Source organism: Enhydra lutris, unplaced genomic scaffold (assembly GCF_002288905.1).
Source record: "Enhydra lutris kenyoni isolate GAN:26980312 unplaced genomic scaffold, ASM228890v2 scaffoldscaffold48, whole genome shotgun sequence".
Lineage (NCBI taxonomy): Eukaryota > Metazoa > Chordata > Mammalia > Carnivora > Mustelidae > Enhydra > Enhydra lutris.
In genome coordinates this window covers 8,012,618-8,038,543 of record NW_019154132.1, presented here as the reverse complement: position 1 = coordinate 8,038,543, position 25,926 = coordinate 8,012,618, and the positions used below count along the sequence as shown (strand labels likewise).

Here is a 25,926-nt window from a genome sequence, read left to right as displayed (position 1 = left end):
TTTTTTGTGGAACCTTATGGTTTTCTGCATATAAGACTATGCTCTCTGTAAGCACAGATAATTTTACCTCTTTTCCAATTTAGATGCCTCCTTTTTTTTTCTCTCCTAATTGCCCTGGCTAGGACTTCTAATACTATGTTCAGGAGAATTGGCAGAAGCAAAATTTTGTTGTCTCCTTCCTGATATTAGAGGGAAAGCTTTCAGTTTTTTGCCATTGCCATGCTACCTGTGAGTTTTTCACATATTGGCCTTTATTATGTTGAGATAGTTTCCTTCTATGACTAGTTTATGGAGTGTTTTTACCATGTAACGGTCTTGAACTTTGACTAATAACGTTTTCTGCGTTAGATTGAAATGGTTAGTGTGGTTTTTTTCTCTTCATTCTGTTGATGTAGTATATTTTTTCATTGATTTTCGTGTGTTTTAAACCATCCTTACATTCCAAGAGCAAAATAGTGTGTGACTATTTTAATATGCTTTTGAACTCAGTTTGCCACTAATTTATTGAGAATTTTATATCAGTATTCATCAGGAATATTGATCTGCACTTGTTTTTTCTTATAGTGTCTTTTTTTTTTTAAAGATTCATTTATTTATTTGACAGAGAGAAACACAGTGAGAGAGAGAGCATAAGCAGGGGGAGTGGGAGAGGGAGAAGCAGGCTTCTTGCCGAGCAGAGAGCCTGATGGGCTCAATCCTAGGACCCTAGGATCATGACCTGAGCTGAGAGCAGATGCCCAACAACTGAACCACCCAGGCACCCCATTTTTCTTATAGTGTCTTTATCTGGCTTTCGTCTCAGGACATTGGTGACCTCACAGAATGAGTTGGGAAGTCTTCCCACCTCTTCAGATTTTTTGAAGAGTTTGAGAAGGATTAGTATTAATTCTTCTTTAAGTATTCTCTAGAATTCACCAGTAAACTTATCTGGTTCTGAAATGACTTGATTTTTAATACCACATGCTCTCATAAACTCTTGCTAGAAGAGGAAAAACTATTTTAAAGTTAGTTGCACTTTTGTTTTGAAAATTAGCAGGAGCCCCACATATAAGTCCCCGAGTGGTTAATAGTGTGTGCCTATACTTTTTCTCTACCTATTCAGGTGTATTCAGGTTTTTTGAAGCTCTTAATTACTTTTGAAATTGGAATGTGAAATACTTGTTAGTTTCTGTCATTTTTTAAAACATTGCCAATCCTGAGACTAATAATTTAATATATTACTTGGTTTAAACAATGTTATATAGCAAAAAAGAGTAGAAAACTGGATTTTTACTCTTGATTCTACGTTATTCTAAGTGTGTGTCCATGGAAATATGTCTGTATAGGAGCAGCGTACATACCATATTTGACACCAAGAATAGACCTTCTTTTAACACTTCTCCCAACAAAATTATGTTTAATAATAAGCCAGATGTTAAAGAATAATGAATGACAAGAACAAAAATGCAGATGGTATTGTTTTTAACTTCATGTATGTAGTCACACCAATAAAAAAATAAAAAACTTAAAAGAACTATAACACCAAAGGAAAAAAGTAAGTAATAAATTTAAGTGCATTGATTATTTTTTGGAAAAAAAAAGAAAAAACGTCACCTATATATTGTCTGTTATGGTAATAATATTACCGCTTGCTTTTGATTCTTAGGCAGATTGGTTAATCTCATTGAATTTGATATTTGACTATTCAAATTAAATAGTATAGACAGATTTATTAATCTGTTTGACTCACAGTTGATTTAAAATGGTTTTTATTATAATTTTGAAATTTCTTTGACATTAATATAAATATAATGTTTATATTTATAGTAATATAATTTAATATAAATTAATAATAAATAATAATTAATGTAATATAATATAATATAAATATAAGATAAATAGTTCAGAAAAGTGTTAAGCATAAGAATAAGTCCGGAAGAGCTTCATAAAAATCACATCACAATGAATTCCAGAAATTGCAATACTGTCTTTATTCTTTGGCAGTTGTTCTGATGGCTCTCAGTGTCCCCATAGTATAAAAATTTTAGGTCTAAATAAAAACATACTCAAATTTAAGTACAAAAAAATGGTAGTATAGAATAATGGATTTGAACTGATTCAGATCTTACCTGCATTTGCTCTACTGTCATTGTTTAAGTGTAGTTATATTTAATTCCCCGGAGGTTGGAGGGGCTTAGTGTCTAAAGAAAGCTGAAATGATTCTGGACTACTTGGTATTTACTTTGGAAATAAACATGTGTAGCTGACTTCGTCTTTGTCCAGGACTGGTTCTGTAACTGGAAGTCCTCTAAATTCACTTCAGTGTAAAAGACACAATTTATTAAAGGATAAATAATAAAAAAGTGTTAATTTGAAACACATTATTAAAATTCAACAATAACCTCAGTAATTGTGTAGAGCTTTAGACCAAAGAAAGATTTTTGGTTTAAGAGTATTTTATCACCGACATTTTTCAGTATGGTCAGTGCCCGGTGATGGTAAAAAAAAAAAAACAGTCTTTCATTTGTTTGTGTCCTTGATGTAAATTCTCTACAGACAATACACCGTCTTATTACTTGCACCCAGGGCAGAGCTCTCCCACCCTCCTGCTGTTGCTGTGCCCGGTACCTATTGTATCATTGCTGAAAAGAGAAAGCTGCAGACCATCCTATGTGATGTGACTTCATTTTGTTGTTATTAAAGAAATACGTTTGTACAAACATCAGGAAATAATCTTTAGTACTCATTGAACTCTTTATAATACCGGGAAAAAGGATGCTAGAGAAAGGATTTGGTGTGTATGTAGGGAACTATCACTTCCTATCAGACTTGTATGAAGCTGTTTGACTATAACTAGAGTTAAATGGGATCATTGTTTTTCAAATGTATTTTAATTAAAGGAACACTTATTTCAGACTAAATCTCACATAGAACCCCATTTCTTTTTTTTTTTTTTTTTTTTTTTTTGGCTATTTAAATTTTTTTTAATTTTTTATTTCTTTTCAGCGTAACAGTATTCATTGTTTTTGCACCACACCCAGTGCTCCATGCGATCCGTGCCCTCTCTAATACCCACCACCTGGTTCCCCCAACCTCCCACCCCCCGCCCCTTCAAACCCCTCAGATTGTTTTTCAGAGTCCATAGTCTCTCATGAGAACCCCATTTCTTGAACATAAAAGCAGAATTGCTGTTTCTGAAAGTGATGTGCCCAGGAGATGATGGTCTGCAGTTAGCGTGGTTATTTATAAAAGATTTTTCCTGATTTCTGAGAGTTTTTTGTAGTTGTGACCAGATTCATTGGCATTTCGGGCTAAGTCCGTGGCTTCTGTAACCTCCTCATGTATGAGCTGGGGCGCACGTTGGCGTTAGAATGGCTTCAGCGGAGTTGAAGTATTGTGACAGTCTGTTAGGGGGCTCATGTGCTGCTTTCGATTAAGCAGCTGCTCAGCTCCTTGTCCTATTCTAGGGAAGTTACAACTGGCCAGACTGCATTTCCGTGCATTTTGAATAGCTAGACCCTAGGATAACCTTCCCTCCTGTTGTAGAATACTTTTTAACTCTTTGCCTAGGTGATATGTAACATACAGCTAATTGGGAATTTTCCTGCTATTACATAAAATAAAACCTTATGGGAATCTTAGAAAATGGAACATTCCATCTAGCCAAGTTTACCTCACAGCTGAGGTTTTTATCTTCTTCAGGCACACCACTTTTATCACTTTATTTTGGGAGGAAATCTTTAAAAAATATATTTCATACTTTTCTGGTTTCATAAAAATTATTATAGGCTAAATTTCTTTATGAAATTAGGAGTTATTGAAAATAGTTTTACATGATGGTGAATATGGGGATGTCCTCAGAGAATTAGAGAGTTTTTCTCTTTGGGAAATACCCTCAAATACTATGTGTGTTCTAAGTTTTTGTATCTGTGTTCTCCCTCCCCATAAGGCTGATGCCTATCATTTCTTCCTATCTCATTTATCAGCATTTTTTTTCTAATTTGTGACTTTTAATACGGTGTACTTTTGGAAACCAGTTAATTAACATGGTTAGAATTGTGTGTAAAATAAGGTAAGTTAATTCAGAATCAAAAAAGCTTTTCAAAAATACTGCAGTATTTGTAATTGGACTTGACTTTTTTTTTTCTTTTGTTGGATTAAAAGACTTACTCTAGGGGCGTCTGGGTGGCTCAGTGGGTTAAGTCTCTGCCTTCGTCTTAGGTCATGATATCAGGGTCCTGGGATCAAGCCCCACATCGGGCTCTCTGCTCAGCAGGGAGCCTGCTTCTCCCTCTCTCTCTCTCTGCCTGCTTCTCTGCCTGCTTGTGATCTCTGTCAAATAAATAAATAAAATCTTTTAAAAAATAAAAAGACTTACCATATAGTTCTCCCCAAGTTTCAGTAGATGTTATTCCAGCTAGGCAGACGTTATTTATTTATGTAAAGAGTATGGTATTGGCAGTACATGAACGTAGAAGCTGTCCTTTAATTTTCTTTACTGATTGGTAAGAAGAATGCAAGATTGCATAGCACTTACTTTTTTTATTCATCGATTCATTCATTCATTCACTTAGAGAGAGAGAGAGCACAAGCAGAGGGAGAGCCGGAGGGAGAGGGAGAAGCAGACTCCCCGCTGAGCTGGGTGGAGCTTGATCCCAGGACCCTGGGATCAGGACCTGAGCTGACGGCAGATGCTTAACCCACTGAGCCACCCAGGCATCCCTCATAGTACTTTCTTTTATTAAAAGTGAGAGTCTGAGATAAAACTAAGAGTGACTTCAAGAAGTTCTTGATGAGAAAGCAAGACTAAAATTTCAGCTAGATTAGAGCATAGGCCACATTCAGCTTCTTTTTACCTGAACTGTGAGGCCAAAGAGTGATCTATCTGTGAAGAAGCTAGTTGGATATATATATTTTTAGTCATAATATTCTGAAACTATGAAATAGACATACTGGTATTTAATGACATCTTAAAGTCCTTTCTTAGAGCCAAATGATAAGGAGGATTGAAATTGAGTATAGGAATGGGAAGGGGAAACTCAGTTTTATTTGAGTTGCCTGTATTGTTCAAATTATTACAAGAATCCATTGCTGAAATTTGATTACTAAAACTAGGAATGCTTGGGTGGTTCAGTTGGTTAAGCATCTGCCTTTGGCTCAGGTCATGATCCCAGGGTCCTGGGATGGAGCCCGGCATTGGGCTCCCTCAGCTCAACCCGGGCCTGCTTCTCCCTCTCCCTCTACCCTCTGCCCCCCATGGACCTATGCATGCACGCAGGGTTTCTCCCTCTCTTTCTCTCAAGTAAATAAAATCTTTAAAAATAAATTATTAAATAATTTATTGAATTTATTAAAACTAATAAAAAATAAATTATTAAAATTAAAGGACAAAAGAGGAGGATAAAAAGTGGTTTGATTTTCCTTCTAGATGTTTTGCTTATAATTTGTATAATAGTGATATTAATTTTAATTAAGTTCCACAGGCAGTGAGCTAGGAACTGGACATGTATTACCTCTGGACTTCATATTTATTTATGAATGTAAAGTATTTTCCTCATTTTAAAGTTAAACTTCAGCTTGCTTAGGGTCCTGCAGCTGGTAGCAAGTGAACCAGAATTTGAAGTTAGGTTTATATGCTTCCCAAATCATTTTTCCATTGAATTGCACTGGAAAAAGTGCTCTCTGGTGGGAAGTGGAATCAGGGCTGTTGCCTTGTGTTCCAACTCACAGGGTTGGCTGAGCCAATTATGGCATATCTTAAAAGAATAAAAAGAAAAGAAAAATCTTATTAAGCAACATCTGAGTATGCATGTTTAGTATTTTCTGACTTACTAAAAAATAGTTTACAGCTAAAAGCAGGATCCCATCTTGAGAAAGTCTATATGCATTTTCTTCTATCTTTAGTCTGACTGTGGCTTTTCTCTTAGAATATAATAATTTTTGCCAAAGTTCCATGAAAAGAGTTTAATGAACTCTTCATGTTTTATTCATCTTTTGGAGAATTACAATCCATGAGGCTGAAAAGTTAAAAAATAAAGTTCTGAATTTTGTTTAGCCTGTTTCCTAACTTTATTGCCACCAGCAAACCCCTCCCTACCCCTCTCCCCACCACTGTAGTGCCTGGTCTGGGGCACATATTTTAGGGGAATGTTTGACTTTAAGGCAAACTTCAGACTCACTCCAACCTGGTTTCACTTGAAAAGCCTCTGTGCAGAGAAACCGGATCAGATTGGCAAGAAAAAGTTCTTATAGTAGTTGTTTTTGTCCTGTAAAGGAGACTTTTTCTACCTGTGTAAACCTTCCTCTGGAAAGATCCAATTCGCACTTCGGATAAAAAAGTCATAGGTTGGGTATCACAGAGACCTAAGTTTGAATCTTCAACTTAATAGCTGAGTGACCGTGGAGAAATACCTTTAGTTTCCTTAAACCTTAATCTTCATGTGTAAAGTGAAAATAATGTCATTTTATAACAGTAGTTTTTAGGAGTAGATAAGATGCGCAGGACAGGTAGCAGAAACATGCAATTCATAGATACTTAGAGAACAACAGATTATCCACCTTTTTATCCTGCTTATCATCATCTCAGATGAGAGAGAAAATGGAGCAGCACGGATGTGATGACAGCATGAAAACACAGTTCCCATTTTTTTCCCTACTGGCTACCCTTTGGTGTGACCAAGCATCTGGGCACCAGTATCTGAGTGTGCCAGGTGTCCTGTTTTCATTAGAGTGCTGGAATTTATAATGGCTTTAGGTGCTTTATAACTTTTTATGGTTTGTATCTGTCCTTTTTTTTTTTTTTTTTTTTTTTTTTTTCTTAATAGGACTTAGTCTGTATCCAGACTTCTAAAGACATGTATGTAGAACATTTAAGGCAGGGAGATAAAATTATTTTTCTAACTCTCTTTTCCTATTTAGCTTCTCTTTGTTGTATGTATTCAGAGATGGTTAAAATTGTACTAAACTTACACCTTTTCACTTATACATTGTTTTATCTTTATTGTGGTAGTCAAAAGAAAATTTTTTCATCTTCATGTAGAAATATTAAGGAACATCTCAAGAACTTAACTTATTTGCACAGATGCTTTTGGTGTTTATTTACTTTAAGGAATGGAACTAAACCAGAAGAAATGTCATGAGTTCTTTTCCAGTGATTAATAATCTTTTCATCTTAGGTCTTTTTTAGATTTAAAATCTTTTTAAAATTTTCTTTAAAAGATTTTTTGTTAATTTATTTGACAAAGAGAGAGCACAAATGGGGGGAGTGGCAGAGGCAGAGGGAGAAGCAGGCTCCCCGCTGCACAGGGAGCCCAACTCAATCCCAGGACCCTGGAATCATGACCTGAGCCAAAGGCGGATGCTTAACTGACTGAGCCAGCTAGGTGCCCCCAAAGCTTTTTTAAATTTAAAATCTTTTTTAATGCATCGAAAAAATATTTTAGGTAAGACATGCACCTTGGTTTCTCATAATAATGATTTCTTTTGGCATATATTCTTTACACTTGATTTAAAAATTATATACACTTAAATGGAATTTGAGAAGAAACAGAGACATGAAAATTTACTTGGATTGTATTTGATTTTGTCACTTAAAGATACTAGACATTTTAGAAATTTCAGAAATACGGTTACCATCCGAGTTCACTCACAGTAAGAGAAGCCTTAGATGTTTCTGATTTGTCCTGTTCTTGTTGGACATTAAAACTGCCGTGCCGTTTTAGCATTGTGACTTTCAAGCTGATTGTTGTAGAAGGCAAATACCAAGAGTTAAAGTTATGTTTGTCTCTTGTGCATAGAAGAATAATTGTCTGGAAAATGTCATGTGACTTTCAAATTTCTTTTCTCAGATTCTTAATGACCATTTAATAGCTAGTGAAAAACAGCATATCACCCAGTGGGAAGATTTCATGAAAGAACAACACAGCAGACAGGCTGAAGTGGATGAAGAACACAGAAAGGCCATGGAGAGGCTTAAAGAACAGTATGCCGAGATGGAGAAGGACCTAGCGAAATTTTCAACCTTTTAAGAACTTTAACCACAACAGTGACAATTTAGTAAGAGAACATTGACTTCCCCCCAAAAAACTGTGCCCACCAAACCATTTAGCCTCTGCTTCAAGCTTAGCAATATATTCAGTGGCACTCTTACATCAGAAGAAAGTTCTATTGGAGTCTTAATGAAGTGTCTAATAGAAGAAGAGTGCCACAACTTTCCAGTTTTAAGTGCCTATATATGACTATTTGAATGGGGAGGATAGGAGGAAAAAAATGGGATAAATTTGCTTTTTGTTAATCAGCATTGGGTGTCTTTTCAGTTGATTATCTCAGAGAACTGTAGGTATAGACTTAGAAAAATAATTTAATTCATTCCCATATTGGGTTAGTTATTGTGGCTTAGAAGGCAGATAGAATAGCTACCTGTCATAACGCCCTTGGCTATTGGAAGAATGTATACAGTATTATTCCATGGGTAATGTGGACAAAGACAACTGTCTTTGAAGCAGAGATCCCATTTAAGAGAGGTGAGAGTCAAAATCTTTTCTCTACCGAGGCAACGATGGCCACATTGGTCTTTGAACCGCCCACTGGGAAGGGTTGCAGGTTTTACAGGACAGCATGATGCCACGTGTTTCACTGAATGACAAAACACACTTGTTAAGTGGCCTTCCAGCACTTAATATTTTCAGCTTTTAAAACAGACTTAGAAGGAAAAGCTTACCAAAAATATATTTGATGTTTAGCCGTTCCAAAAACCATAATCTTATCCATAGTATTTACCTCATTTTTGTGTCTGTTTTGCTGTGGGTAAGCTTTGTAAGATAAATAATGTCTATCCATGTTTCAACTGTGTAATGAGTAATCAGCAAAATCGGCCAAGGAGTCCCTCTGGAACCATATAAAGATTCTGGCTCTGAATAAACCAGAAGTGTTTGCCCACATGGCAAATGATCCATGTTAAATGTAAATCCTTTTTTAGTGTTTAACGTCTGTTCTCATAAGCAGGTGTATTATGATGAAACATGTACCAATTCTGTCATCACTGTGATCTTTAAAAAAATCTGCATTTAACAGCCTAATTGAGAAACTAAGTTGATTTTTTATTTGCCATAAACCTAGCAAAATTAAATGCAATAATTTCTGAGATTTATAGCAAATGAATTCAAGGTATGGATAAATCTTTCAAATATTTTTTGTTGCTCTCCTGTAAAGAAAGGCACAAGAAAGAAAATACCCAACTTTCTTGTGTTATCTCAGTGTTGCTACTGCAGAGAAGCGACAGTGCTTGCTTGTGTAAATTTATGGCTTACTGTCAAAGCTTCATTCTTGGTTGCATGTTGAAAATGTGATTAAAGTTAATAGAGGAGATGAAATAAGTATTTGAGATTTCTTTCAGTAACACTGAACTTCGGCCAACTTTCTCTGTCCGCTACTGTAGGCTTGACAGGTTCATCAATCATTCTCTGGTACCTGGACTAAAAAGAGCACTTGCTGACACTAAGGCATGTTGGAATTTTCTTAATTCTCTTTCAGTGGATGAAAAAAAATAAAACCGTCCTTCCAAAAATAGCCCACACGTGAAAAGGGAGGGGAACCTTAAATGAAAATTCCCTTTGTACTGTAGGCAGTTTTTGGAATGCTATTAATTGCCAACGCACCATTTGAACAGATGCCGTAACCAAGAAATCAGGACTGTGTGTGTGAGAGCAAACGTGCTCTTAATGTGGCTGCTCCAGTTGCACAGCAAAGGTTTCTGATAGTGTCTGCTCCTCTCATATGATAATAAATACTGTCTAAGTGTGTATATTTTATACAAGGATCTAAAGGACTTCTTAAACCCAAATGAGTTGGTAAGCTCTTTGAACTGTAAACATGAAGATAGTAAATTCTTTCTTTGTAACTTTGTTAGCTAGTCAACATGGTGTGTGAAAAAGACAGTTGGTTTGCCTTCCCCTTAATATTTTCACTTAAATTTCACAGTTTCCAAATCACTTTTGACAGATATTTTATTTACATTTAAAAATTAGTAATTACATAATTTACAACATTTCTGTTTATGCTGTTGAGCAGAGATGAAATGAGTTCTGTGTAGCTCACAGGATTATTTTATAATGATCAAGTGAAGTAACGTTCTGCCCTTTTAAAGTATTATAAAAGTATTTGTTTTTAAGGTCTAAGTATTTTCTATTTTTCATTATGATTTCTATTTTGACTTAACGTATTTGTGGATGTTTTTTCATTTCTTAACCTGTAGATTTTTAAATTGTTCTTGTTGATTGATGCTTTAATTGGCTTGTGGTTAGAGACTTCGTTATATTGATATATTGAAATTTGTTATTTGCCTTATGACCTAAAATATTTTTAGTTTCTGTGTTTCATTAGCACTTGAACATGCTGTTTTCTAGTTCTTGGGTATCCACTAGACCAAACTTACTGTGTTGTTCAGATGATCTCTGTTTTACTGTTGTTTTTCTTCTATGTAATCCCTCAGATTCTGAGATACTTTGAAATTTCATACTCTGGTGAGTTTTCTAATTCTTCCTATAATTCTGTCAGTTTTTGTTTTCTGTATTTTGAAGCTTTGTTGTTAGGTACATACAACTTTGGAATTTTTTGTCTTCCAAGCTTGGAATTGATTCTTGTTGTCATAGCCTCTATTTCTAGAAATGTTTTTATTTCATTTTTTTATTGCTTTAATTATGTGGGTTTTTTAAAAAATTTATATAGGCTGCACACATCAGCTGGTTAGTATTTGTAACTTAAAAATTATAACTGGATTTTTTTCTATCTAATCCATTTAAATTTGGTGAAACTATTAATGTATTAGGATTCATTTATATCATCTTTCGTGCTTTTTGTCCTACCTTTTCTGTTTCCTCACTGCCCTTTTTTTTTTTTTGCTTTCTTATATTATAATTTTTTTGTTTTCCTGTTTATTCTCCCTCTACTAGTTTAGAAGGTAAAAATTTAGTGCTTACCAAAAAATTTAATCTGCATAGTTAACAAATTCTAAAGTCAGTATCATTACTGTCTTCCTAAACGCCAGAAACTGTTGAACAAAGTTTGATTCCTCAATCAACTAAATTTAACTCAACTAAAATTAGAATTTTAAATCAAGTAAAATTAGAATTTTACTTTATCTCAGTTTAACTCCAAAAATAGCTATTTTACTGTATGCAGTCAGTGTTTGTTTAGACTTAGCCACAGTTTATCATTTTACTATCCTTGAAAGATAGCCTGACTCTGTAATTCTAGATTGATGGATCGATGGTTATTTTCTCTCAGTATTTAGTGATATTCTTTCCTTGTCTTCTTGCTTCCATTATTGCTTCTGAAATCATGTCGTAGTCTGATCAGTATTCCTTTGAAGCTAATCTGTCTCTTCTCTCACATTGCTTACAGTTTTTATCTTTGGTGTTTTCTTTTTTTAATTTAATTTTATTTTTATTTTCAGTGTTCCAAAATTCATTGTTTATGCACCACACCCAGTGCTCCATGCAATACGTGCCCTCCATAATACCCACCACCAGGCTCACCCAACCCAATTAAAGTCATTGTAATACAATGTGTCTAGCTGTGGATTTCTTTTTGTTTTGTTTTAATTCCAGTATTTTTTGTTTTGTTAAATTTCTTTTTATTATCCTGTACACATTCATTGAGCTTCCTAAACCTGAAAATTAGTGCTTTTCATAAATTCTGGAAAATTTTCCATCATTATGTCTTTTAAATATTGCGTATTGCTCATTCTCTCTGTTCTTTCCTTTGGGAAATCATCACACTCTGTTCTTTGTATCACTTTGGTTCATATTTTCTGTCTCTTCTTCAGTGTGTTGAATTCTGGATGGTTTCTTTAAATCTGTTTTTCTGCTCCCTAATTCTTGTGTTCTCACCATCTCTAATCTATTTATAACCTATAGAGTTTTTTTTTAAATAACCTATTGAGTTTTTAATTAGTCTTTTTTTTTTTTTTTTTCATTTCCAAAGTATTGTATGTTTCTTTCTCAAACATTCCTGGTCATTTGTTATAGCTACATTGTTTCCTCTTTTTCTTATCTTAAAACATATTAAATGTATTTACATACTATATATATGTAAATATATATATATTTACATGCTACACTATATAAATGTATTTACATACTATATATATATAATTTTGTATTTTTCTCCTTTTTTGTGGCTCTAAATCTACAATTTGTTGTAGTGTTGTCTGAAACAAGTACAGTGATTTGTTTTCTAGTAAAATCAGTGATTTTGGTTGACTTGGTATTCTTTTAAACTTTATTTTGGGGAATTTTTATTTAAAATATGTTCCCATAGAGAACATACTGTTTTTTGTATTTTTTTCTTGAATTATCAGTTCGTTCCTTGGGGCATGACCAACCTTGGATCACTTCCGTTTTCATCTTGGGTTTCCTTCCTCTGTCTCACCTGCCCTTCAGTGCGTGAATACACACGTGCACATACATTTACTCACAAGTAGTGAGACCTTCATCCTCAAACATATGTGAGCGTCGGCATTCCTAGAAGAGGCTTTTTTTCCCTTCACAGATCTACTTGGAGTAAAGAAGGGCACGTTGAGGTCCTTTCTAGTTTACTCATTGAGAGTGCTACCCTCGGGGGGTTCATCAGTCCTGCTGTTCATCCAGCTGAGTCCCTGTTATGAACTGAATTGTGTCCCACCAAATTAATATGTTGAAGCCCAAACCCCCAATGTGATTGTATTTGGAGATAGCGCCTTTGAGAAGGTAATTAAGGTTACATGAAGTGGGGCCCTAATCCCATAACACGGTATCCTTATATAAAGAGGAAGAGGCAACAGAGCACTCTCTCTCCACTTGCACACACAGAAAAGTTCATCTGAGGACACAGCAAGAATTGGCCTTCTGCAAGCCTCACCAGAAATTGAATTTTCTGGAATTGTGATTGTGGACTCACTGCCTCCAGAACTATGAGATACCGGATCTCTTTTAAGCTGCCCCATCTGTAGTATTTTGTTATGCCCGTCAGGGGAGACTAATGCACAAGTCTCAAACTGTGTAACTCCTGTCCCCTGTGTAGATGTGGCTCCTTAAAGGTGGGGCCCTTCTAGGCTACAGGGATGGGGAAATGTCTTTAGGGCAGTTAACCAGTTCCCAGTCTAAATTTTGGTATGGAATTTCACTCTTTCCTATCTGCCTTCAGTTGTTGCCATTTATTTACATTGCAATGAAAAAAAAAGTTAAAATTTTTCCCCAGGGTTTTTGATATTCAGTAGCTAGTGAGATTTCTCTGTACAGAAATAGCATAACTTTTTTTTAAGATTTTATGTATTTATTTGACAGACACAGAGAAAGGGAACACAAGCAGGGAGAGTGGGAGAGGGAGAAGCGGGCTTCCTGCCGAGCAGGGAGCCCGATGTGGGGCTCGATCCCAGGACGTTGGGATCATGACCTGAGCCAAAGGCAGAGGCTTAATGACCAAGCCACCCAGGCACCCCCAGAAATAGCATGTTAGACAAATATGCGTTGATTTTACTATATTAAAATTCACCTCCGAAAGAAATGTCCGTATTCTGGTATAAAAAGTGATACCTTCCGTTTTAATTATTGTGGCAAATATTGTCCATTTGATTATTTATTATCTGTGAACTAATTTGATTATTACTTCTGATGGATTCTTAATTTTTACTGGCTGTGAGCTACTGAAGACAAATAATATAGTCTTGTTCTGAACCTATATCACTTTTATCTGAATACTTCATTTTGGATTCTTTTCTTTTTAGGACATACTGTGGTTTGTGAATATGTAAATATTATGGATATATAGATAAGAGGTACTAGATCTGTGGTATTAAACCAGAAATGCCATGAAAACCTGGAGGAGTCACAAATGCCTCCCAGATACATTGTAGGTTCTCTTCTTTGCTCCCAGAACACATAGGCTTTCCATCTGAACACTTCCATTCACTTTATGAACTGTTTCTTGCCATGCATGTATTTTGATGTATTAGGTTCTGGTTGCCATTACAAATTAAAAGTGGAGGGTTTTATTGCTTTGGAATTTAGCATAATGACTGCTTTTCCTGAAACTGTACCCTAGAGGCTCTTTTCTTTGCCATTTGGTGCTGTAAGTCTGTATCTCAGGATGAACAATACCAGAAAAATATTTTAAACATTCTTTTAGTTAAAATATTTGAATCTACCATTATAGAAAATATATTTTCTAGTATTTTGTTCTTAGCCCTTAAGAAAAGTTTTATAATCATTTCATTAATTTTCAACTCCAATAAATACGGATCTTAATATTTTATTGACTTACGTGCAACTCAAGGTCACAGAATGATTGGAAGGTCAAAATCAGTCGTATCACGGCCTTCTCTTCCTTTCTCTCATTTTTAAAATTTAACTGCTAAAAACAGTGCTCTCTTGTGATTGATCTGGCAAAATTAACAAACAGCAGTATTTCCTTTGATATTTTCATATTTATGTTCTGTAAAAAAAAAGAAACTGACATTTTCACAGGTGGTGTACCGCACAGAACAATAAATTAATAAGCACACTAACATCTGATCCTCACAAAAATTCAAGATTCTAATAATCTCTGCAGAAATAATCAAAATTTATTTAAGGTAAGTAATCAATACTCACATTTGTATAACACAGCCTATAGCTTACAGTTTATATTGTACTTTCAAGTGCCTTATATGTAATTTTATCTTACTTCATCCTTGTAACAAAGCCTTATGCACTTTGTTCTTTGGGAAAAAAGTAAAGTGATAGAAATACAAGGAATATAGTGTTTTGTTCACCTAACATTGAACCAGCCACATTAGCTAGATAATTCTTTTATCTTTTTTGAAAAAAAATTCCATAAATAATGTCATGAAAATCCACAGTGTATATGTCTCCAATTTTTATTTACCATTACATAGTTGTTGTTTTTTTTTTTTTTTAAGAATGTTTTATGTACTACAAAGATTAGTAAGTCAGTATTTCAGTCCTCTAAAATATTCTGAATTACTAAAGGTATTTACTACTGTTTCAGACTGGGCCACAGGATAGAAAATAATGAGTGTGGCCAAGGTTAAAAGGCAGAGATAAATGCCATTAGGAACAGACCGCTCTATGATTTGAGGTCGCTGAGAACAGTCAACACACACACCAGGCGCAAATGGCCCAGCCTTCACTTAAAGGAAAAGAAATACAAGCCCTTTACAATGTATTTAACCCTCCTGGCCAGCAAATCGACTTCATAGTCAACATGGGCAGTACTATACTTTTTAAAAATGAAAGCGAATACAGAATATGAGGTTCCCATTATTCCTTTGGACTAATTGTTTTCCTCCCTAAAGTGTAAAAAAAGAAAATCAAGTTTGATTGAGACTGGGCAGACCTGGAGAAGTTTAACCCTCATAGCAAATAATCACCATGTATGGGTGAAAAATTTAACTATGAAAGAAGTTACTGTTATCTGCAAATATACAGTTTTACGTATGTCATGATAAATAGAAAACCCCTGAAGATTTCACCAAAAACTGTTAGCACTAATCAACAAGTTCAATAAAGTTAAAGGATGCAAAATCAACACAAGAATCAGTTGTGTTTCTATACACTAACAAAAAAGTAAGAGAAATCAGAAAGTGAAATTAAGAAAACAATCCCATTTACAATTGCCATGGAAAAGAATAAAATACCTAGGAATAAATATAACCAGATGTAAAATATTTGTACACTGAAAACTACCAGATGTTGCTGAAAGAAATTGAAGAAGACATAAATGGAAAGATAATCCATGCTGAAGGATTGGAAGACTTACACAATTTTTAAAAATGTCGGTACTACCCAAATTCAATACAATTACTACAGATTACATGTGTTATCTAGGTTGTGTTAGTCCCTAACAAAATTCCAATGGCATTTCTTCACAGAACTAGAATAATCCTAAAATTTGTATGGAACCACAAAAGACCCTGAGTAGCTAAAGCAATGTTGAGGAAGAAGAACAAGGCTAGAAGCATCACACTTTGTTACTTCAGAGTATGTTACAAGGCTATAGTAATCAAAACAGTATGGCATTGGTGTAAAAACGGACACACCAGTGGAACAGAATAGAGAGCCCAGACATAAGCCCATATGTATGTGGTCATTTAATTTATGACAAAAGAATCAGGAATATACAATGGGGGAAGAATAGTGTCTTAAGTAAATGGTGTTGGGAAAACTGGACAGTCACATGCAAAAAAGAATGAAACTAGAAAAAAAAAGAATGAAACTGGAAAAAAAAAGAATGAAACTAGAAAAAAAAAAAAAAGAATGAAACTAGATCACTATACCATACACAAAAATTAAAATGAATTAAAGACTTGAGTGTATGACCTGTAACCATAAAGCTCTGGAAGATGGCACAGGGGAAAGATCTTTGACTTTTTATTTTAATTTTTTTTTTTTTGTATTTGCTACCAAAGGCAAAAAGTGAAACTTTAAAAAGCTTCTGTACATCAAAAAAATGAAAACTATGGAATGGGAGAAAATATTTGCAAGTCGTATCTGATAAGAGGTTGATATTCAAAATATATAAAGAAGTAAAACTCAGTAGCATAAAAGCAAAAATTCAATAAAAAGTGGTCAAAGGAACTGATTAGACAACTTTTAAAACAAGTCATACAAATGGCCCACAGGTGCATAAAGAGGTGTTGAACATCTCTAATCAGAGAAATGCAGATCAAAACCACAGGGAGACATTATGTCATACCTGTTAGAGTGACTACTATCAAAAAGACAAGAAATAACAAGTGTTGGCAAAGATACGGAGAAAATGGAACCCTCGTGCACTCATGGTAGGAATGTAAATTGGTGCAGCCACTGTGGAAAACAGTATGGAGGTTCCTCCAAAAATTCAAACTTGAACTAGCAGAGGATCCAGCAGTTCCACATCTGGGTATGTATATAAAAGAAACCTTATCACTATCTGGAAGAGATATCTGCACCCCTATGTTCACTGCAGTATTTGCCACAACCAAGATGTGGAATTGACCTAAATCCATCGATGGTTGAATAGAAAAAGAAAATGTGATTATATATACACAATGAAATATTAAGTAGCCATAGAGAAGAAGGTAATCTTGTCATTTGTGAAAACATGGATGGGCCTTAAGAGCATTATAAGTAAAATAAGTTAGAGAAAGACAAGTACTATATGATCTCACCTTTATGTAGAATTAAAAAAAAAAAATCAAACTCCCAGAAACTGAACAGATCAGTGGTTGCCAGAGGTGTGGGGGTGGGGAGTGAGTGAAATGAGCAAAGAAGGTCAAAAGGCACACACCTTCAGTTAGAAAATAAATTAGGTCATGAGATGTACAGCACTGTGACTGTAATAAACCGTACTATATTGTGAATTTGAACGTTGCTAAGAGAATAGATCTTAAAAGTTCTCATCATAAGAAAAGAATTCTATAGCTGTGAAGTGGTGGATATTAACTTACTGTGACCATTTTGCAATATATACATAAATCACATTGTACACCTGAAAGTAATGTAATGTTATATGTCAGTTATTTCAATAAAGCTGAGAGGAAAGAGTCAATGTATGAGGTTAGCTAGATTGTGTTTCAAAGTTTCTCTATTACATAGATGTAATTCTCAACTTTTATGGAACTGCTTATATTGCTAAAATTACAGTTCTACAAAGAAAATATCTTGTAAATGTTTTTAGAGTTTAAATAATGCATTCCCTTAAAATATATTTGTAGTGAATTTGAAAAGAAAGCCACAAGTCAAGTCACTTTTTAAAAAATGTCATGTAGTATGAAGGCTTAAGCAGCTTTTTTGGAAATGTACATTTTTTAAGAAAATAGTTTATAAAGCTACAGTGAAATCATTGTCGCAAAATTTAAAAGATGTCCTCAATTGCATATTAAATTTCTCTTAAAAATAATTTAATAAAATGGAAAACATTAATGTTTAATTCTACTAAGCAAACTTTTGATGCTAAGGAATCTGTCCTTCACTTGGAATTTCAAATTTCTAACTAAAACCAGCAGGTGTCACTGTGTAACAGATTTTCCCCCCTCCATCTAAGAGCTCTGTGTAGATGGGTGTATACCATCTATGAACAAAGATGTATAAGAGATAATTTAAGTTACATCACTGAACAAAAATACCAGAATGTAGGAAGGTACATACAGGATTTCAGGAGGGTTAGGATTATTTGTGAGAATTATATATATTTTTTCCTTTCTTCTTGTCTCAGTCATACAGATTTTTTCATTATATTATTGATGTGAGAGTTTTATTAGCAGTAAAAGTATATAGTAAAAAAACCCCAGGTGATATTTTGGACTTTCTACTGAAGTATAGAGTAGTACATAGATGATTAGGTTGCAGCTGTGTAACCAAAACCACATCAAGAAACAGCATTCCCAGGAATGTTTTCAAGTGAATTTTGAGAAGCCCTTGGTCCTTTCCTCCAAAGTAAGGTAGAGTTATAATTTCTAAATGAGTGTTTAGAGACCAAAATATGTAGTTGGTAGAAAATAATAGAAATTGAAGAGCTGGTTGTCAGCACGTTCTCCCCGCCCCCCACCTGGTATGGAAGCCAAAGTAGATTTAATGCACATTTATTCACTGGAGCATTGTACAGTGCCTGGATTTTATTCCAAGAGAAATACAGTCAACATAGTACTCAGTCTTAAAGAAATTTATAATCAAGTTGTGCATATATAATGATAAAATAGAAAAACAAAGACAATAATATATCAAGGACCATAATATTAATAGATCAACGACCATTTTTTGTGTGTATATATGTATCTGTACACACACATACCATTATATACAAGCAAGTAGTTTATGATTAAAATAAGTGACTTCCAGGTAGGAACTATCTTTGCGATTTGTAATCACAGAGTCATTGTTATTTTCTTTTAAGATTTTATTTATTTATTTGACACAGAGACAGAGATCACAAGTAGGCAGACAGGCAGGTGGGGTTGGAGGGAAGCAGGCTCCCCACTGAGCAGAGAGCCCAATGTGGGGCTCGATCCCAGGACCCTGAGATCATGACCCGAGCCGAAGGCAGAGGCTTAACTCACTGAGCCACCCAGGCGCCCCAGTCATTCTATTATTAATACAGATGAAACTTGAATTGATTAGGACATAGAAAATGAAGAGAATGGCAAAATATCTCTGGTTCAATTTAGTTCAGTAAACATTTATGGAGCACCTATATTCAAGCCACTCTATTCCTCTGTAGGTATCAAGGATTAAGAAGTGAATGAAGCTCGGTCTCCACCCTTGTTTACCAAAAACATAGATGGAAATATTCCTGGCAAACTGAAATGATAATTTATAGACTCTTCGATGTTGAAGGTAGGGATGGGGAAGACTAGGAATTGGAAAGAATACTGGTTTGAGAGCCAAAAGACAGGTTTTAGTCATGCTTCCATCACTAAATTTATACAGGGACTTAAAGACATCACTTAGAAAATTATCACATCATTTCCAATTGAGTATTTTGTGTTTATCCTATAATTAATGAGATTATTAGAGTAAGTGGCACTATAGAAGTTACTGGAAGGTTACTCAGTAGATTCAGATGAATGACTGATTGATAGAGAAAATTACTAACCTACTCTTGGATTTTTGAGAACGTCGTTGAAAACAGCAATGCCTAGTCTAGGCAGGGTAGGGATAGAGATGATCTTGGTTTGGAATTTAAGGTAGTGGGAATTTTTAACATTTATATATAGATATGTTTATGTGTTATTTATAGTATGCCAATTACTAGCACAGTTTCGGATTTAGATATTTCCTTTTCATATACATTCTTAATTGTTATCCCAAATAATCGAATTTCTGCTTTGGAGAATATCATCACCACAGTTTAGGAAAGTAAAAAAGATATTAAACGGTCTTCTCTTCACCTTTTTGATCTTTTGCTTTTATATAATTAGTGAGAAAGTATGCTGGTGTTTTATTAAGCAGCTACCCCTCTTTAAGGATTTCCTGTTTCCTTTCCCAGAAGACTAAATTGTTCAAGGACAAAGAATGTGTTTTATGCTGTTTTATATCCATGCGGAGAACACATGCTGACTGTGTATTAGACAAGGGAAACTTTGTATTACAAAGCTAGTTAAGGGTTTCGTTAAGGGAGATTGGAATTATCCTTGCCATTTGCATTTGTGTTTTGCCAGTGATTGAATATGAAGAAATACATCGGCTAGATTAATGTGTTCCATTATTTTTAGTCTACACCATCGGGTTTCTGGTCTCTTGTCACCAGACTTACAATATTTGCTATATCTCTTAGGAAAGCTTTTAAGGTGAACTATATACTTCAAAAGTAGAAACTTGAAATCTTACCTTTTTGAAACACACACACACACAAACACACACACACACACACACACGATCACTCCCAATTAACCAATATTTTTCTAAAATTTAGGTCATCTGTTTGGAACTTGGAATGAATCTCTAGATGGAAACAATGATGTACCTAGTGATTAAGCTCTTAGCTAGCCCACAAAAACTATTATTATGTCTCAAAATATCATGGTACCAATAGTAGTACCAGTAGTATGTAATGCTATAAGCCACTACATTTAATTTTTTTGTTTTTGAGAAATGTATCCAGAGTTTCAACTTGAGAGACCTGGAATGAACCCTTCTTGCTATTGCTCTGAAAGTAATGTTGCTCGGTAGGACCAGAGGAAGCAGGAATCCCTTAGTTCCTGAGAGAGACTAATACAGTTGAGGTCAAATCCTTCTTTATCCCCACTCCTGGCTCCCACCAATCTGCTTGCCTTTCCATTGTTATACTTACTATTTCAAAACAGAACGTTATCTATCTCCCTTCCAAATGAAGTCACAGTTTCTCATCTGGTGCGCAAGAGATTTTGGAATTTTTAATAGGATTTATTGAAAATAAGAACCAAACGACAGAAGAGAAACCCTTCCCTACCACCACCATGCACACTCCGCACACATCTGTAAGTATACTCAGATGACGATGATAGTTTTTTAAACCCACCACTGGACAAAGGTATTTCATTTGCAGATTCAGTGAGCTTCATACATATTTTCTGAGGTTCTCTTAAGTGTGGGATGTCCTGTGAGAGGACTGAGTCGGCTGTGAGGTTGCTCCCTACAGGCTTACGCTGGGGCTTGAGAAATGACAAGTGGCAGTGGAGAGCAACTCCAAAGGGTTTATTTTCACTTCTTTTCCCTCCTTTCTCACCCAGACTGGCCCTGCCAACACAGACCTGGGTTACCATGAAGTGAGTTAGGGTGGTGGTGGAGATTCCAGGTCCCAGTGGTGCCTACGACTATAAGATGATAACAGAAGACCTGCTTGTATCTGATGTGTGTATGTCCTATGTTGATCTTGGGTTGATTGTCTTCTAATCTCATGTAGGTGTCTTCTTAGGGACACAGAGTGAGACTGTCTTGTCCTTGAGTCCTGGGATGTGTGGACATTACTGTCAATCACCTGGGAAAGTGGTGATTCTTAGGACCAGGTGGGTTGAGAACCTCTCCTTTCCTCTCCACTTCTCATCTGGACTTGGAGAAATCTAGGCACAGTTGGTAGCATTCTGGTGGGCTGGGGTTAGAGATAACCCCTGCCACATGGAGCCAGTCAGGGAGTCTTCTTGATATGAGTGTTTGAGTCAAAGATGAGTGAGTTATGTTTATAAACCAGATTATCTAGTTCCATTTTATGACTCTTTCCATTTTTAGCCCTCAAATCCTCAGTGAAAACCTTTTTAAAATGTTCCAATATGATCTCAGGTGTGTGGGGAATTCGGGAAGGAGGCGTCCTTTGGCGTAAAGTACATGGTGGTGATAATAGGGAGAGATCGCCAAGGAGAAGGTGGGGGCATTGTCCCCATGAGGCCTGGTCACTACTCCCCAGTGGAGATTTCATCTCCATTGCTCACCTAGGAGCATCTAGATTTGATTTTAGTAAAGAAAAAGGCAAGTTCCCTTTTTAAGTGTTAGGGAAAGGAAAACAATGACAGTAACTGGAAAGTAGGAGGCGATACTCATACTTGCTGTGGCCAACCGGCCCGTTGGTCTAGTTGCCCATTTGTATGCCACCTTGTGTCTAAAACAAGCAACAAAACCTTGACTAAATGTGTGCAGGAAAAAGAATGCATGTTTCAAACACTAGTTATAATCAATTAAACTAATTTTATTTATTTTATTGCCATTTTTTCAGACGTAGAGGTAAAAATGTAGGGATCAGGAAAATCATTCATTTAATATATTACAGATGTGTTATAACAAGCATCTAGATAGATACCCCCCCCCAGAGGCTCCACATTTACCCTTAGTTACTGCTCCATGTATCTGCTCACATTTATAGTAAAATGCCTGAAAATTTGCTGCTGTCTCACCTTACCTTACCTTGTATTCTCCCTGAGACCTTTCCACCCCTCTTGTCAAGGTCACCAGCAACCTCTGTCAAGCCAAGTCCAATGACTGGCCCTGAGTTCATCTTATTGTAGCTCAGCAGTTGACATAGTCAATTACTCCCTCCTTCTAGAAACACTTTCTTCAGTTGGCTCTCCGACCAACTGGGTATTCCTTTTCTTTTCAGCCTCTAATGTTACATGTCTCAGGGTCTAACCTCCAACCTATTCTCTTCCCAACAGTCATGACTTTTACGAGCCCAGTTTCTATCTCTGGCCTTGACTCTTCCCCTCACACATCCGAAATACCCAATTAGCATCTCTACTTATGTAGCTAACAGGTATCAAGCTTCAATGCCTGAAGAGGACTCTGGATGCTCCCTCCTCCCACACGGTTCCTCCCCTACTCTTCCAAATCCCAGTATGAGGCCCCACTCTTTATCCAGCTGCTTCCGTCAAAATCGAGGCATTGTGCTTGAGTCTTGCGCCACACGCTACATCTGGTACATCAGCTAGCCAAGTTGGCTCTGCCTTCATATCCCTAATCTAAACACCAGTTTTTACCAACTCAGTGCTGCAGTTCTAGTCTAAGCCACTGTCGGTTTTCCACCTAGACTCCTGCTTCTCAATGGGCCTCCTTGTGTTTGCTCTTCCTCCCCACCCACCCATTTCCCTCACTGCAGCCATGTCTCTTTTAGAAAGCATGGACTAGTTCATTGTCATTCATCTGCTTACAACTAATGAAAGCCTCTCCCACTCAACGAAATCCATACTCCTTTGCATGACCTATGAGGTCCTGTCTGTGTCACGTTTATCTCTTGCCATTGTGCCCATTGCTTAGTTTCATCTAGTTATGCTGACTTTCTTGCTGATCTTCAAACATACCCAAGCTGATTTCCATCTAGGAGCCTCTGCCTGACATGCTTTTTCCCCATATCCAATCAAGACTCCCTCCCTCACTTTCTTTGGTTCTCTGTTCAAACATCACCCCCTCAGAGAGGCCTTCCCTAACCACTCAACCTAAAATAGCACCCTCACATTTGTATTTAATGTTCCCACTAAAATATAAGTTTCATGAGGGAAGGACCCTTTGTGTCTTACCCATTCTATATTCTCAGTGCCCGGCATATGGGATTTATTGAATGGATGAATGGATGGATGGATAGATGGGTGGGTGGATGGATGGATGGATAGATGGTGGATGGGTGGATAGATGGATGGATGGATGGATAGATGGGTGGGTGGGTGGGTGGATGGATGGATGGATGGATGGATAGATGGGTGGGTGGATAGATGGATGGATGGATGGATGGATAGATGGATGGATGGATAGGTGGGTGGGTGGATGGATGGATGGATGGATGGATGGATGGATGGATAGGTGGGTGGGTGGGTGGATGGATGGATGGATGGATGGATGAATGGGTGGATGGATGGATGGATGGATGGATGGATGGATGGATGGATGGATGGATAGGTGGGTGGGTGGGTGGGTGGATGGATGGATGGATGGATGGATGGGTGGATGGATGGATGGGCCAGTGGATGAATGGATGGATGGATGGGTAGATGGGTGGGTAGATGGATGGATGGGAGGATATGTTGTAGTCTAGCACTGCACCTAGATTTCTTCATTCCTGATTTTTTAAAAGTGTAATATGAAAGAACTGAGGGATTTCTTCATAGCTTAATTCTACATTTGGTAATGGATTTTTTAAAAAAACCTTTAAAGATAATACATCCTTAAACCTTTGAATGACAATGCCAGGCATAAAGATTTCATGGAAATGGCTTTCTCTTTGCTGACATATCCTATCTATAGTAACATACTGTTCAAGGGGAAAATGAGTTCTCTACAGCAACTATTGGAAATGAATGTTGAATCATAATAGATACTGCCAACTAGAAAATTTTCAGTACTTCTCATTTCATTGACAAAGCATCCAAGTAATAACCTTTATTAAGAGGAGATGTGACCATTGTAACATACATGACTAAATCAGACAGAGGTGTCTGAGAACCACGAGATATGGGATAGCTGAGGCAGTCAAAATATTCACTGTGAGTGGGCGCCTGGGTGGCTCAGTGGATTAGGCCGCTGCCTTCGGCTCCGGTCATGATCTCAGGGTCCTGGGATCGAGTCCCGCATCAGGCTCTCTGCTCAGTAGGGAGCCTGCTTCTCTCTCTCTCTGCCTGCCTCTCTGTCTACTTGTGATCTCTCTCTGTCAAATAAATAAATAAAATCTTTAAAAAAAAATATTCACTGTGAGTTCTGTTTCACCTCTGCTGCTTATTAATTAGGTGACCATGGGCAAGTTACTCAGCTGGTCTGTGCCTCAGTTTCCTCATCTGTAAAATAAGGGTGGTGAAAGTTCCAAAACTTACCTCAGAAATTTGTTCTGAGGACTAAATGAGCTAACTTACATAACATATTTACAACATAGCCTGACGTATAAGTACCATATTTAATGTATTTTTTAACAGTTTTATCATCATCATCATCATCATTGGTTCTAGATGTCCATTTCGGAATTTATTCTTTGCAATCCCTCCATAAAAATGTTGATAGATCATGATTGTAAATACTTTAGGTTTCTTAAAGTGAAGTCCATAGCTGTTCCCCTTGGAGTATTTAGCTGGATTAGACTGCTCTCTCTGATCTTAAAATACATATTAAAGCCAAAGAAATACTAGTTTTGTAAATCCTTAGATGGCACACCCATACAGCTGGTACCACAAATGATGTCACATTTCAGGAAGATCGGCTAATATATTCCATGGGATCAAAGGTACTGCTTAGGATGAAATGTTTTACTTCTAGTTCCCAGGCTGGTCTTTGATTCAGACCCAAATTAGAGAAAAACCTAGCCTTTCAAACAGGTCTTTGCTGAACCAATTTTGACAGCACTTAATTGACCGGGGTTATTTATTACCACATTTAGTAATTTGGGTGAGATTTCTCATTTCTCAAAACAAGTTTTGCTTACACCCTCTCAAAAGAATGTTACTGGTATGTGGGTAGGTTGTCTGGGGCCAGCCTCTTATCTAGAGCCCAGATTCAAAAAATCTGAGTTCAGCGAAGTGACTTAGACTGGGTGCTTTTGTTTTGTTTTGTTTAATAAGCATGTATGGGTCTTGCTAAAACACGGTGCTACCCCCATCCAAGAACAATGCCGCACACATCATTTCCTGAAATAATAGAGTTGGAAGGCCATTATCTACTCACAAAACAGGCTGAAACAACAGTTCCTGATATTCTTCTCAAATACTTTAACTTCCCAAGGAATCCGGAAAAAATAATTCCATGAGCCGGTGTTGTGAATGAAGGTATGACATTTCAGTTTCCTTCACTGGAATCCAGTGACCAGCAGTAATGAATTACTACCCACTTGGTGTTACTAAGAGGGACTCTGGCCGGGTAAGTTGTTTGTCTTTGCTTTGGGAACACTGCTCACCGCCTTACAGCCTCTTGTGAGATGGTGGCCTTGGGTCCTTTTTTGTCCACTTCTGGGAACCATCCCAGAGATTACCTGCAGCTTCTGGAACTCTACTTA

General features: G+C 36.4%; 1 protein-coding gene across 1 annotated transcript in view; it reads left to right on the top strand.

Moving 5' to 3' along the window:
• The window catches only part of LOC111156702 (biogenesis of lysosomal organelles complex 1 subunit 5), a 43,111-nt gene extending 33,761 nt beyond the window's left edge, over positions 1 to 9,350 (top strand). The window contains exon 5 of the mRNA XM_022517738.1: positions 7,827 to 9,350. Coding sequence (XP_022373446.1) covers positions 7,827 to 8,006 — 180 coding nt within the window. The 3' untranslated portion in view covers positions 8,007 to 9,350. The remainder of the gene's footprint in view (positions 1 to 7,826) is intronic.
• The last annotated feature ends 16,576 nt before the right edge of the window (positions 9,351 to 25,926 follow it).